The sequence below is a fragment of the Lichenostomus cassidix genome, chromosome 4 (assembly GCF_008360975.1).
Source record: "Lichenostomus cassidix isolate B80296 chromosome 4, HeHo_3.0, whole genome shotgun sequence".
In the NCBI taxonomy this organism is placed as follows: domain Eukaryota; kingdom Metazoa; phylum Chordata; class Aves; order Passeriformes; family Meliphagidae; genus Lichenostomus; species Lichenostomus cassidix.
Window position 1 is genome coordinate 22462556 of NC_139484.1, and position 16606 is coordinate 22479161.

The 16606-nt window shown below is 39.4% G+C and overlaps 1 protein-coding gene across 10 annotated transcripts in view; it reads right to left on the reverse strand.

Annotated features, from left to right (window-relative positions):
* WDFY3 (WD repeat and FYVE domain containing 3) overlaps window positions 1-16606 on the reverse strand; it is a 152190-nt gene that overhangs the window by 94269 nt on the left and 41315 nt on the right. For all 10 annotated transcript variants that reach the window (XM_085058239.1, XM_085058240.1, XM_085058245.1 and 7 more), the window contains one exon: window positions 6128-6338. In XM_085058239.1, coding sequence (XP_084914365.1) covers window positions 6128-6307 — 180 coding nt within the window. In that variant the 5' untranslated portion in view covers window positions 6308-6338. The remainder of the gene's footprint in view (window positions 1-6127; window positions 6339-16606) is intronic.

A 16606-nucleotide genomic window follows, 5' to 3' on the forward strand; every position in this document is an offset into this window, starting at 1 on the left:
GACAACACCAGGAAGCTTTCCATGTTGCTGATATCCCAAGGACTTACTCTCTTCTTTTGAGATCCCTCTGAACATAACAGCAGGGGATTTTTTTTACAAATCACCACTTAATTCTAGTAACTTATTCTTCATGATTAAGCATTGATTTTGTTATTAAATAGTGTATTAGATCACATATAACAGGGAGAAATGTGTTAACGCTATGGTATTGCACTAAGCTGTAGAACACTTTATCTCAAAATGGATAGCTAGTTGCTGCAGTAATTTACTCTTCATTCAAGACTGCACACAAAAAGGAGTCTTTATCCATACTTTCAATGTAAAACTGGCACTAAAATGGTCACAATAAACACACGATATTCATTATCAAACAAAGCGTGCACTCCAAATTATGGCATCAACACTTGTGTTAGTGCTGAAGAAACAGAATAGACTGTTCAACACCTGAACAGTCTCTGCTTGTTTACATTTTTCTCCCTCATAGATATTTATGTAGCCTTCAGGAGTGTCCCTGATGAGCATAAAAGATGACAGTATTTTTCTATCAAAACTTAAGTTCAACAGGTTATACCGGCCTCTCAGAAGGAGGATGTGTTCTACAACAGTACAACTGATTTGCACTCAACAGCTGTTTCACCCCTGTCTCCTTTCTCTGGGTGATCCAGTTAATCCTATCACAGCTGAGCTGCTCACACACTTGGCTGAGGTCATTCTCAAGTCCAGGGACATCCACTGAAATCCATTATTACAGCCAACCGGGATGCAAGGTAATTGTGGTGCCAACTTACCTTGGAACCCCTAAGTCACGGAAGAAAACTTAAAAGGCAGAAGAAAGAATAACCTTTGTCTAAGTTTGACTTCTTATGTCCCTTAGTATCAGTTGCTCTGGCACATCACAAAACAGCCAAAAATATTTTTCCTGTCTACTTGCATTGCAAAGTCATGATGAAATGGAGCCAGAAATACAACATTGAAATTGAACACTCAGTTTCCTCAAAATAAAAATAGTTTTCACCAAAGGCATAAGTATTTCTCATACTAGAAATTTCAACCACCATTATCATTAAAGCTAGATAATGGGAGACTAGACATTACAGGCAGACAACTGTTTTCTGTAGACCAAGATAAACACCCCTCATTTGGATTACAGACTACACAATATTCCTAGTACAGGCAATCCATGTTTCCTTAAATATTTCACAAGACCTCCTTTTGCAGTTGTCTGCATCAGCTCCCAGTTCATCCAAGAGCCTCTAACTTCCACAAGGCTGTAAGAAGGGAAGAGGGCCTTGAGGCTTGCATGCTCACTGATATAACATAAGCGAGATTATCTAGACCAGAATGCAGATTAGCATCTTGGCATCACAAATTGTTCCAAGATCTTTCACCCAGACCAAGGGAAAAGGAAAAACTAGTGGCCCTGTTACCTATCTGAGCTTGCTCAGATTTGTCAGCAGTTCCCAGGAAATGCAGAAAGCTCAAAGTTACAGTAAAAGGTTAACTGAGGTCAAGTGCATTTTAATTAGTTGCCCCATAACCAAGTTTGCACTATGTAGAATAAGCATCTCCATTGGATATTTTTATACTCTTTGACTACATGTGGTAGTAAAAAACAGGAACAGGACATTACACATTTTACCAGTAAATCATCCTTTTAATAAGGTAAAGCAAGGCACTTTCAAGATAATGTAAACAATGTACCACTTATTCAAAACCAGCCTCTTCATCATTTCATCCACTTTTCTCACATACTGCACAAGTGTTACTACCATGTTGGTAAGGCAGTCCTTCCACAAACTCACTGAACTCTGAAAGGAGCCTTTTGAGTACTCTTCCACAGGGCCAAGCTTTTGTTAATTATGCACCAATTTAGCTTTTCATTACAATGTGATTCGTCATTTCATAAGCCTCCCCTGAACAATGAAGAAAAAGAAATGGTCTGTAAACCCCCTCATTACCAAACTAGCAAGACGGTTTTATCTACAGCACATTTGAGACACGCTTTATCTATAAAAGCACTTAAAAATGCTTAAGCTCTGCTGAACTTATTGATTAATAATCCTCAAAATAAAAAAATTAAAAGGAAATTAAACTGCATTCCACACACAACTTGAGATACCTCTGATGAAAGGAAAAAACCCAACCCCATGGCTAAGCAAGAAAGCCTCAAAAGAGCTCCTGGAAAGTCGCTGTCTGCTGCTGGCCATTTGGATACCTCTGGGAAGCAGATTTACCTTCTTCATTCTACATCTCTGCACTCAGCAAAAACAAAGCTTCTTCCAGAACTGCATTTTGTGCACACACACACACTGATTCCAGCCAAATACATGCAGCTCCCATTTCTGACATTCTGGAGTACACATCAAGGCATGGCACCGAAGTTTTGATCTGAGCTCAACGATTTGTTTGGAGTTTCTCCTCTTAACACAGACATCCCAATCGCATAACAGATAATGCTTTTATGATACACCATCTTAATCTTTGCTTAAGGCAGTAACAGAAGAGTACTCAATCACACTTAGAAATCTTCAACAGAATAAAGATAACCATGCAAAGTAACTGATGGATGGATTCAGAGTCTGAATTTAAATGACATTATTAACCGATCACTTAAAACATCTGCAGCTAAGGACTGTGTTTGAGAAATAAGAACAATTTTAGGAAGGAACTTCTAATAATGTTTTAATGTTTTCTGACAGCAAAAGTATCTCTTATCAGAGAAAAGTTGTGTCAAAATTTTAGAGTGAACCAAGATTTACCATATCTGCCACTGAAAATGTCTTCCAAGACTCTTTAGAAAATGAGACCTTTTTCTTGTACTGTTTTTTATTCCAAGCAGAGTTTGTCTTGCTATGACCTGCAGAGTTACTAAGCTAGCAGGATTGTTCCAAAACAAGCTGCATCATCAAGAGTTGACACTCCAGAAGATAAAACTAGATAAGCCAAGGTAGCTACAGCAGACTCTATATGTAAACATCAAAAGAAGAAGGTGGCATTAACCATGAATCTAAAAAGGTAAACTGTGAAGGTAGAAATAGATGGCATCACAACTGCTCAGCCTCTTGAACACAGGAAAACAAGAACGCATTTACATGAAAATATCCCCCAATAACAGTGACACGATGAGAATTGACTGATCAAGAAAAATCAGTTTTGTTTGGGTTACAATAATGCAGTTCATAGATGACTGATAATGATTATTAAGAACTGAGAGAAAAGAAGCGAAAAAGCAGAAACCATACCTGCTTTATTCAATGTGTCAGGCTATGATCCAGATTTTAGAGGTTGAAAACTGAAGTGACAACATCTGGCAACAGCCTGTATTTGTGGCACAAAGGACAACTCCAAGAAGATCACAAGCTCAAATTAGGTGGAGGCTGAGGACAGCGATGTTAAAACCAAACAAGGAAATGGAGGGGGGAAAAAGAGGAAAGAGGAAGAAAACAACCAGAAGTAGGACTGAAAAACAAAACATCTGGCAAACACATAAGAATGTGCCTCCAGGATCAAGTTCAGTAAAGAAGAGTACAAAATAGTCTTTAGGACTCAGAGAAGAGAGCACATAAACAAAACTAGATGGATTCTATAAGGAACAGAAAAGAGACACAGGGAACCTGGGGAAGAAAAAGCTACTAAAAACAAGGGAAAAAACTGGGGAAAAGAGTAGCCAAGATGTAGTCACACAGACAGAAATCACAGAAATCATCAATCTTTTCAAGAATCTAAACAGTTCCTGAGACTATTTAGACAAAAGCTCATTTTGGTGAAGCAAAAAGAAAAGCTGGGGCTACTGATTTGGTTTCCAGAGTGCTTCAACACATGAGCTGAATGAAGGACAGTGGGAACAAGTGGTGCAAAGACAGGAAGTAACTTCAACTAGGCGTCAGCAAAGTCCAGAGGAGGGGCTGAGAATTAGGACAAAGCCAGAAAGTGGCATAGAAGAGGAAAGGGGGGAAGTGTATTAAGAAAGAAAACAATGAAAGAGAAAAGGCAGAAACAGTGGAGAAATTAAAACTTAACTACTCTTTTTCATCTCAGAAGTCTAATCAAAGTGTTTCCTTGGACTGCTGCACATGCATTGCTATACTAGTTTTACTTAAACCCAGTGATATCACCAATTGCAATTTCTGTAGATACAATGCTACTGCCAGTAGTTACCACAAAGGCTAAGAAAAAGTTCTTCTCCACCTACAGATCAGAGTTAAGTGCTGAAGAAGCTCAAGTGGGGGCATTCTATTTTCCAGAAGCATCAGCCTCATGTAACCACCAGAGGGAGATTTCTAAGCATAACTGCATCAAAACAACCTTCACGGGCTCAAGGCAAGATTAAGATTCAACTGTGCTAATTTGTAAAAACAAATCAAGAAAGTCCATAACTAAAAGGCATGTAATCCAAGCAGATAAATTAAAGAGGAGGCATATGAACTGAGCCTACTTCTCCCAAACTCACACAACAGGTTACCAGTAGAAATAAGACCTAGGGCAACAGAATAGCATTCAAGTGATCCATGCACTAAAGCACACTAGCTAGTAGACTTAAAATCCTATTAATACTATGTCTTGACTAGGATTATTTTTTCTACACAGCATTGTTGTAATTTAACCTCAACTGGCAGCTAAGGACCATACCTGCTCATTGCTCTCAGGTGGAACAGGGCAGTGAAACAGCAGGGTAAGAGCTGGAAAATGCATGGATTGAGATCAAGACAGTTTAATAGGGAAAGCAAAAGCCACACAAGCAAGCAAAGCAAAACAAGGAACTAATTCCATACTTCCCATGGGCAGGCAGGTGCTCAGCCTTCTCCAGGAGAGCAGGGCCACATCAGGCATAACAATGACTTGGGAAGACAAATCATTTTGAACATCCCCCCACCTCCTTCTCCTTCCTCCCCATTTCACATGCTGAGTCTGACACCATACGTGTGGGATATCCACTGGGTCAGCTGGGGTCACTGTGTCTCCTCCCAGTTCTATGTGCACTCCCAACCTCTTCACTGCTGAGGTGGGGTGAGAAGCAGAAAGGCTCTGGCTCTGTGTAGGCACTGCTCAGCAACAACTAAAACATCCCCATCTTATCAACGTTATTTACAGCACAAATCCAAAACATAACCCACACTAGCTACTATAAAGAAAATTAACTCTATCCCAGCCAAAACCAGCATGAGCATGCAGGTGGTTCGGGGTCTAACACCTTCATAAGCCATTGTTCCAACAAAACATTTTAGTTTTTGAATTATTCCAGTTTTCTGCGGTAGCATACACAAGCACAAATCCATTGCCCAAGACAAACTTTAAGAGTAAGAGTTTAGGTCACAGCATGGAAAAAACAGAAAGCAAGCTAGATGTGTACCTACCAGTCTTTCAAGACCCTAAAACTACCATCAGAATTGTTATTCACAATACCCTGGCAGTGTAATTGAGTGATACAAGACAATACAAGGATTTAGCTCCTATTAATTCCAGTGACAGTTGCCACAGTTCTGCCTCCAAACAAAATCTCAGCGCCTGAGTACAAGGGCGTAGTGAAATATGAATGGTACCGTAAAATTGACTATTATATCTTCCCACAGATTGCTTGTTCAAAATCTCCCTTGTCCATGAAGGAGGATTCACTCAATACACACAAAAAGGCCTATAAGGGTGATAAGAATATAGAGAATATATCCCATGACAGATTAAAATTGTTCAGCTCAGGTAGCCTAGAAAAACCAAGTTGACCAGATACATTATGATTGCTATCTCTAAATATGCATCAGTACAATAAATGCAAAGAAGGGAGAAGAGTTATTAATACTCAAGGACAGTGCTGTCACATGAAAAAAACGGGTATAAACTTGCTACCAAAGTTTAGGTTGGAAATCAGATGACTGTAATAACAGTGAGCACTGCAGAAAAGCTGTCAGTCTTCATCCATCTGTGGACTGCACTTGAGAATAAGTGATAAGAAAAGGAAACCTCCAAAGGCAAGTTTATCCCCTAACACAACACTGTGAGAGGAGAAGGGGAAAATTGAAAGGATGTCAGTGGGAGAAAACCTGTTGTGCTAGAACGAAAAAGTCTTGGGAATACAAAACATGAGCAGACAATTCATATAAAGGAAACACCTCTTGCAAATTCCCCAGCTTACCCTGTTGAACACTGGTAACATCATATAAAGCTTTTCTTCCTGCTCTTTCTGGGTCATGTGCCGTGGAGGGTGACAGAGCTCCGTGAAGAGGCGCCGCAGATGCATCAGGCCCAGCGCGTTGTCCTGGGGGCTGCACTCCTCCTGCCGGGGCCGGCCCATGATCCTCTTCACCATATTCATCTTGGCTGACTTCTGGAAGTTCCCTTGTATCCTGTTCAGAAAGGAAAATTAACTTGCTGACTACAAGAGATTGAGGCATTATTCCATCAAAGCCTTTAAATACATGGCACCCTCTCTCACAGAAAGTACCATACTGCAGTTAGGAGCATTAGCTAATTTTATATGCTAGGCATTGATTAGGACGTGCCTGGAGGATTTAAAGCCGACAACTTGAAAGAGAAAAACATCCGATATTCTCCAGCAGAAAGCACGGCTGGCCAGGCTTTGAACACTGCAAAATGCTTTGGTACTTTTTATTGGATGAGTTTTATGATCCTTTGGTGCACATCCCACAGCACTTGCAACAGTGTTATCTACATAATGCAAAGTATTCTCAAATTAATTCTAGAATAAAAACAGTACTTTAAAATCTAATCACACAAGACCTTCAAACTCTGTCAGATATTGGCTTTATCATACAAAGACAAGCTTAGATTTTTTTCCTGACTTTCCTATGGCAAAGAGACAAAGCTATCCAGTGGAGCTATCATTGATCTCACACCTCAGCTACTGGCTTGGCAGAATAACACCTCAGTCTTCAAAACAACATTGACCAAGTCTTCCAGCCATGATAGTGAAGTCTATCAGGGAGGACCTTGCACGAGAGGTGTGAGGGTCAGAGCAGCTAAATCCCTAAAATAAATGTAGCCAACAGGACACTGCAGCAAAAGGGACTCATCTCACAACCAGGTTCAAATTAGGGAAGGAATAAGGGGAATACAAGGGAAACAGTTACAACTCCATGTACCAAGTAAAGACCACCAACAATGAAATACTTCACAGAATTGTAATGCCTACATTTCACTGCTTAAATGCAGTTGAAAAACCAAAGGTCAAGAACAGCTATAAAAATTATTCAGGAGCAGAAAATGCCTTGCAGCAAGAAACTTAAAGAACTTAATTATTTAAATTGTCAAAAAGAGAGGTTACCATGAAGGGTCAATTATTAAAAGGAGAAGTGATAATTCCAAAGGTGCTGTAATTAGAGTAACGAAGGGAAAGTAGACATTACAGAAAAACTCCAACCCAAAGATTAAGTTGTGATGAAAGACAGGAGCTGGATACTAAAGCCAGGAAAATAACGTCAATAACAAACTGGAGCTATGCTTGTAAAAGTGAAGGCAATTAACTACTAATAAGAAACATCAATAAAAGAAAAATATTCTCTCTCTAACCCAAGAAAGAGATACCTTTCTGGAACATGTCAATAAAAGACTTTCATAAAGTATTTTACTAACACATAGAAACATTATGAACTAATACTAATGAACATTTTGGCGCCACATAAAAATAAATCATGAAATAAGAAGTCATCAAAAAAGCTAAGTTACAAGCCAGCAACTGTCAGCCCATGCTGGAAATGTGCACTGGCTTTTCACAACTGAAGAAAAACTAGAATTGGATGTTGTCTTTTAGTGTATCATCCCTAAGAAATAACACATGTAAGACTTCGAATCAGCATTAATCACACAGTTAGAAATAAAACACCATTTCCTCCAGAAACCCACAGCTTTTCCCAAACTCCTCGGTTTGGGAATGCTTCTCTTGCTGTAAACTAACAGAATATCAATCTGAGCTCAAAGACCCAAACCTCTGCTGCCTAAGCAGCAAGAAAAAAGTCTACATCTTCTTTTTCATAACATCTTTTGAGACAATATTTTATATTTCTTTTTATGATTCACAGAACGCTGAGAGCTTTATTTTCCCACCCAAAATGCATATCGTCATCAAATCCATGACTGCTGTGGACTTTTACTACTGTGGCCAAGTTTTTTTTAAATCCTATTGCTTTATTCAGCCTAAGCACACACCTAAAACAGAAATTTACACTGGATCAGCCACACACTTGTAGTTATAGATCTGACAATTTTTGTATAGTCAGTGAAGTCCAAACAAATGTTACACACTATTTTCCTAGTGTACAGGAGCCTACTGGGATGGCATTTCCCAGCTGTGGTCTATTCACCTCCATTGGAGCAGTTTTAACCCAAAGGGATGACAAATGCAGAGAACAATTAAAATAGTCATCACCTCCCCAACAGAGTCATGTCCATGTCCATTCCTTGCTACAAGCAGGTATTCAACCTCAATGGAAAAGAATGGACAGAGAGGAGGGGAGAGGGCATGTAACATACTATAAATAACATTCTAAATTTTTTTTTTTTCCCCCAGAAGTAACCAAATTCCAGAGTAGATACTACTTGTGGAATTAATCCAGAGCTGTCTCCTGCTGTGTTTCTCTCCTATGAGAAAAAATGCTAGTGTGGGCTCCATGCAATGTCATCTGAAATATATTGTACACAAAGGTGAAAGAATTTCTGTGATTTATTTTTGTCTTTCCAAATCCAGTGATATTTTCTCTGATTATCACAGCACAGATTATCTACAGGAGGAGACCTCCAGCATCAGGCCCAAATCTTCAATATGTGAAAGTGAACAGTGAAAAACCAATGTTATATTGCAACTTTGCCCTGCATAAATATTTTGACTGAGGTTTTCTTTGTTTAGGCTTAGGCCAGCAAAAGAGTCAGTGGTACACCTAAACTATAAACAGAAAGTATCTAGAAGAAAGGGTCTTCGTATTCTTTTAAGTGAAAGCACCTGCACAATCCTCACAGTCAGCTGCAACCATCACACCTGACTTGAATTCAGTATTAAGACCTGGCAGACTTCTTAATACCAAAAATGAAAAGATTCCAGTATTTTCAGTAACACTCACTTCACCTGTTCACAACTGCTTCTTTATAGCTCATGAAAATCAAGAACCCTGCACAGCAATTAAGAGAAGCAAACTCACAAGTTAGGGAACACCTGCCTTGTAATTGATTGTAGAGCCTGAATTTGGCCTGGCTCTGCATATCCATTGCAGTAGAGTCTTAAATTGCACACCCACTTCCCATAGCACCCAGGGAGCCTCCTGCCTCTCTCAGCAGATGCTTCATAAGCAGCTCATCAGTATTTTGTTACTTCATCCCCCTGAGCATGAGGCTACACCTTGGTTCCTGCAACCTGGACTGAAAGGCTGCTCTGCATATCCAGCAGTGCATTTCCTTCGGGATTCTTCTGTCCCACTCAGCGCTGCCAGATCAGAATGCATCACAACTAATAAACCAACTTCCTTCCACATATCTGCCCCACAGCACAGGCATGTCAACAGCCTCAATTTACATACAACGAGCACACACACCTCCCTTATGCTAAAATTGATGATGTCTAATAATATGGCATCTATTTGAGGATACTTTGGAGAGCAGCTAATCCTACATGGTGCCTTGTAATGCTAGAATCTTTCTGCTTGCTTGCATTGTGTCCCTTAGAGACCAGCTGATGTCCTTCTCCTCTCAGCTTGTGATCTTAGAGCTAAAAACCCAGTACACAAAGGATGTAATTAGAGGGTAGCTTCAAAAACCTCAAGAGGAGTTTTGTGGAAGTGGCAAGGACAGAAACCTGTTCTCAGCACAGGAGGCTCTGCCCTGCCTCTCATTCCTTCTTCTGGCATATACATCCCACTGCTGCCCCACATCCTTTACTACACAGACCTGAGGAGTTTCTTCTCCCAGCAGGTCCAAGCAGTCGCACTCTTCCTACGGAACCTGTGAGTTGGACATTTCAGCTGTTGGGTGTTTGGCTTTTGTTAGAAGGAAGAAGTTATTCTGAAAAAGCAAACTAAGCAACTGGAAGTTCTATAATGCAGCCTCACTGTGACAGGCACATGGTTTATCAGGAAGGCCGAAGCAGTTCAACCTATCGTACCCACCTTCTGCTACTAGAGCTAAAAATGTGAATTAATGGCAGTTGCAGAACATCATGCTCTGTATGGACCAAAACTAAAATAAGACACTAGATGAGTAGATTTCAAATGTGCACAATTAAAACCACTGCTCTTGTAACAAATATTACTGTTTTCGCTTAGTGGTAGAAGCAGAAGAATCTCCATGTGAAGAGAAATGAAGCAAGCAGTGAGACCACAGCATAAGCATCTTCACTTTAAAAACAGCCCTTTGTCTTTTTCCCACTGGCTGTCAGATGGCTGCACATTTCCCCATGAGCATAAGCATGGCTGACCCATTTGAGCAGCTCGGATATAAAACTGTTCACCAAAATTCTTCACTTTTCTGTTAAATTTATATGGGAATCCCACAAGATGAGCCCATGAGGTTCTCCAGAAGTTTTGTTGCAGATAGTGTAAGAGCTAACATCTACCCTTCAAAATATTTTAAAGTGTTTTCTACTGTTAGTGGAAGCTGTTGAAAAAATGACCATAAATTACATTACAGAAAATACCAACAATTTACAAAGCTCAAAGGCAGACACTGCAAGAAAAACACAACACACACACATAATCATTACCATGAGTTAGGGTATGATAATATATGGGTAATACTACTACAGCTATCAAAACATTTGTGAAGAAAAAAGTAGACAGACAGAAGCTGCATGAGACACACTCATTTTCACAATAGCTATTACAGGTCCGAGCTGTGCATCTAGCTCCAAAAGGATGTTATTTAAATAAGCAGCTAGGTAATTATGTGCTTCGTAATTACAGTCACAAGTGGTTCTCCAGGCACTTTATTGGTGTTACATCAGCAGCTCAGCAGTGCAATAGGAATCAGCTTCTTTCTTTGCAGATTGTAATGGGACACCAATACACACCTCCACCCCAACTATCTCAGAAAAATTAAATTTAAGTCTTCTTGCCATAATGAATCACGCAAGTCCATTAGGATCAGTAAATTCCACACCTGTTAGTTCCCTCCCCACTAGGTCTGTTATTTCTTTCCTGCATTTCAGATTCCCTACCCATGTAGTTAATACTAACATTCTGAAGATGATCACCAATATGCACTATTCAAAAGGACATTGTCTGGCCTTCAAAGGAAACAATAAAGAGCTGTTACTGGCTAGATACACATCCATTTGTGCTTAGAACTGAGCAAGAATAAAAAATTCTCTTTGAAAACAAAAACATCAGCAGGAGCTTCGGGAAGCGAGGAACACAACTACTTCCTCCCATTCCCTTCCCCCCACCACCAGTCCTGCCACCCAGCACAAAACAACTACTTACACACAAAGAAAATCATGCACAAGCAAGCTGTGTTGCTGAAAAGGATGCCAGGAGCTCTCCCTGACGGACTGCACTGGCACACACTCCTTTGGGGAATGTTGCCTGGTGCCTGTAAGACAGGGCCTGAAGCAAATCCAGTGTGCTGCCTCAGTAATAAAAGTGCCTATTCCCATGATTTCCTATGATTTCCTCTTGTTAAACATCGCGTCATCTGGCTGAAACAGGAACTATTTCGTTGAGAAATCCCCCCAACAGGAAAACACCATCAACTCCCACTCCAAGTTTTGTATTGCTAAGCATCATTAAGGAAGGCGTGCAGGCAAGGTCACACTATTATTTCAGGATCATGACTTTTGTGTGTGTGATTTGGTTTTTTTTTCTTTGCACTGAAGTAACTTTAAACCTATCTTGAGGAACCCTATATTACCACCTAGAAACTTGATCTTGACCATTTTAGATTAACAGAGGAATGCAGAGGCCAAGTGAATACTGGTCTGTTTCCACAGGCTGAAGAGCTGCTTACAGAGGTGTCTCAGCTCACAGGGTAGTATCCAAACCTGAGAATTCAATGCAGCTATTTTTTGCCTAAACACCTCTAAAACAAAACAAAAACAAACAAACAAAAAAAACCACAAACAAAACAAAAAACAAACAAAAAAACCCAACAAAAACCAAAACAAAACCACACACACAAACACAAAAAAAAAAGCCTTGCTATCCTGATTCAGGACATGTTTTTCCTGTTCTCTTAACTCCAATCAAATGACAGTTAAAGATACAATTCCTCTATTATTTGCAATATGAGAAAAGCTATTCTTATGCTCAATCTGACCTTAATGCCTTGAAATCTCTGCAAACAAAAATTCCTAATGCTTCAACAAATATGAAGAACTTCGGTGTTTATTGAGAAAGATAAATATATAAAACATGGACTATCAGTCTTCTTCTCCTTCCATTTCCCACAAATTATTCATGATAATGACACATAATAGCAAGTGCTGATAGAGTAGATTTCCTGTGGTTTGTACCCTCCTGAAGGTTAATGTTTTATATTCAATGTAAAAGGACAACAATTAAATAACAGTGATACTTTTGACCTATGCTGCAGGGATGGAGGAGAGCTGTCTCACTAAAGACTAATAATGCACATATTCTTACTTTGTAATAACTTAAACGAAAATGACCTTCAGTTATATCAACTTTTTGCACTTCATTTTGTTCAAATAAGAAAATTAAGTACTGCTTTTGACTTCTGCAAATAGCCTATTCTTTCCTGACTTACTATGTAGAGCTTGTATCTAGAAGATAACTCTGTCACTGGATTCTCTAATGCTTTAATAACCACATTTCCCACAATTACTTGCAATACTATAACAAAGTATTTCCAGGCTACAAACACTTATTCCGCCACCTCCAAAGAATAAATCCTGTAAACCAAAGCATTAAATCCTACCCCAGCTGAAAATAGTGTGTAGCACTTCTCCAAAACACAGCTCAAGTTGCATCACTTTTCTTCATTTCTATTTCCACACAAGAAAAGCACAGTCAACTTCAATACCTCAAGTGCAGTCCCTGCATGCACACTGCCCTTGGGGCTGAAGACCCTGCGCCAACATCATCCTTTAGAGCAACAGCATAGAACAAGAGTGACCTGGCATGAAGAACTACCCATGCACATGTGGAGGCAAAAGGATGTGACTGCAATCATTGTTCACAGACATTTTTAGGTGGTGTACAAAACTCACACCTTGATGAAACAGAAATGAGCTACAAGTTACTTTGACAGAGAGTAAAGATGAGATAGTGTGCATGGAAGCAAATGTGTGCCACCTTTTCCTACCAGGAACAAATCTGCCCACACTGCATCTAGAATGTGATTTTTGGCTGGATGATGCTGAATTTCTTTCCTACATCATTATGATCTGTCACCGCCATGAACCCAATTCTCAGTACTGCTTTTCTTTATGGAAGCTTTTACCAAGATTTAAAGACTTCCATTTTTTCAGCTCAGTAATAAATTTATAACCAAGCTAATGAATTGCAAATGCCCAAAAAGCTAGCTGCCAGAAAGCTCAAATATAGGCTATTCAGGCTGGCCACATATTAATTTAAGGTTTCTGCCTTTGTACATTTTACTCTACATCTTTTTCAATTAAAATGAAAGATGAATTCTTAGTTTGTCTTGAACTACCACACACAATCCCAAGAACCAAAAGGTAAATCTGCTATTGTAAGCATTTGAATAGGTACATCCACCACTTGTTTAAAAGCAGCTTTTGAAAAAGGTCAGGAGAACTGAATGAGTAATTCTGTCTTTTCAGAAGCCAAATGGCATATAATAAATATTGCACCAACATCAAACCAGGAGGCACAAAAATACTCATATTTGAGGTACCTCTAACAGATGACCCTTCTCTTCACAAAACAAGACCGAGAAATAGCACCCAACCCTAAGACTACCTGAAATCCACAATCAACTGCTGGGTTGTACAAAGCTTCATCTCTGAATTTCAGTGCAAAGTCTTAAACCACCTCATCTGCATATAAACACAGACCTGATCTCCAAAAACCAGTCTGGGTTTGCTAGCCATCAAAGAAGTTGGAAATTCCATACCTCAAACTGTTCTTGCTCCATAGTACCTGCTTAGGTTGGAGAGAAAAGGCAATATTTATACCAGAAAAAAATTTAAATAAATTGTGCAAGGCAAAAATATATTGCCATTTCAGGGCTAAGGACCAAACAAAACTCTCCATGTGTAAAAGAAGCCTTTCTGCTTTCAAAGATGAGGAATGGTCATTCCAGAAAATAAATAAATCTTGCCATGTTTCATTACCCCTAATCACTGGTTACAGGAAAGATCAAAGTACTGGGCTCTATACAGGTATTATGTTAGAAAGGAGACACCTGAATTAGCATGTTCAGGTGGTTCATTCACAGACATCCAGGCTCCAAGAAACTATTTGCCCATGCTTGTGCAATCATACCACTATGGCATTTTTTCCACTCTTCTGACCTGTTCCAGTGTGGTCTCAAACCCAGCAATCTACCTCTGACTGCCCCAAAGTCTGAACTAGTTCTGGACATACAATTCCTTCTCTACTTAAGGAGTCCAAATGACATTTTTTACCAGAGAAATGCGCTAAATGAGGAGACAAAAATATGTGTAACACAAAAATCCTGACAGGCAGAAGCAAAGTCCAACTTGGCTGGAGCAGACACAAAACACGACAAAAATAGAGACATTTCTCCACCAACATGTATTTTTGGAACACTTATTTATAGAAAAATGATGCCTAGTAAGTTAACAGGTTTTGGACTGAGGGAACAGAAATTGTTTTTCAGTGTAACCAGTATGAATACATTATTAACAGAGCAGATTACATTCAGAAACTAAAATTTGTCAGATTAGTGTTAATCTGTAACTTTGTAACTGAACACTTGTGGTGGGAAAGATCCCCATTCACACCGGCTGGTTGGCAAGACAGCAGATAATAAAACTCATATTATCCAGCAAACCTCAAAACTGCTATATAACACCTAGAGCAAAAAAACACATAGAGGAAAAGTAAGCACTGAAACATCATTTTGGTTTTGAACATATGCTGGAAGAACTGAAACATCTCAGAAACATTTGCACCTCAGCAAAATCATCTGAAATGGAGGAATCAATCAGAACATTTTATCGGAAGCTTATAAACGATCTATGCAGCATCAGGAAAAATATGCAGAATACTACGAAAATAGGTAACAACTGGTTAAAAAAACCCAAACCAAAACAGAACAGACTATTTGCTTCCTCAATATTCTTGGAGAGCAAGTTCTGATTGAGTTTTTGACATGTTCTGTGGTAAAATATCTTGAGCATCTCTGAATGCTGGTTTCCTTTTGATTTTTTTTTCTTGGTTTTTTTGTTTTGTTTTCGAAAGGCCTAAGTGAACTGATTTGCATTAATTGGACAAAGAGAATACTAGTTACAGCCCATTGGGAATAGAATAGAATTGAAATTTTAGCTTGACGACCTGAACTGCATGCCAATGACTAAACCATACAATTCAGGAGAGGAAATGCTGCTAAGAAGCCCCTGAAAAAAGAAAAAAATAGTGAGTGGATGAGAGGGAAGGGGACACACAAAGAAAAACAAACAAAAAAAGCAAAATAATGTGGGATCTGAAGAGACAAGCGTGTGCTTGGTTGGCATGCAGACATCAACAAATGCATAGCAATAAAAACATTGTTCCAGAGAGTGGCTCTTGCATTCACAGTAAACAAGCAAAGCAAAAAAGCCTTTACAGAAAAGTTATTGCATTGAAATCAATAATGAAACAATGAGCCACCATCATGAATGGGGAAGAGTGCTTTGGTCTATTCACCTTTCCAAGTAATGGGGAGTGGGAGGGTGTGGTGGGGAAGATGGGGAAGGAAACCAGCAAAACAGAACCAGGAGAGAGCCTGTACATCCTCACAGACAGGCCATGCAGGAAGCAAAGCAGCCCCAAACAGAACATGTTGAGTAGCAACAACAGTGACTCTAGGCACGGTTCTCATATCTAGCTAAAAAAGCCACCAAATTTTTGCAACGGGAACATGGCATTATGCAAAGCGGGTCCCCATTTGTGGTGCTGGTGGTAGCAGGTTTTCTTCTTAACACCAATCTAAAGCATGAACTTCCTCCAGCCATGTAAACCAGCCATTTATACACCCAAAAGAAAACATTTCTTCTGCCTTTAGGAAATTTGCATATGAAGGAGCAGTATGTAGAAGCCCATTACCTGTAAAATTTGTCTCCATAGAGCTGCTCTTTTTTCTAACAACACGGGTAAGAAAAACAACAAAATGATCCTACCAGCACTTGTTTGGCTGATGTAATAAAATTCCTCTCTCTGCTACCATTGAGGCAGAAAGATTGCAACAAAAACAGCAGCGTATCTGCATTTAAATCAGCATTAAACCCTAGGCACAAATGCTTGTTTATTTCTGAAGCAATAGGATGTAAATAAGGGTGAATGATCCCAATGTTTTAAGCTGCATGTTCATAATATTCCTAAGAGCAAAACAAAATTAAACAGCCCAAGACCTTATAATTAGCAATTCAGGCCAGAGATGAACAGATGAGCAGCAGTAATACTTGCATACACATCTCTACTGCTTGAAACTAAGATGGTCCAAAGGCATCCACTAAGCTCCACTGGAG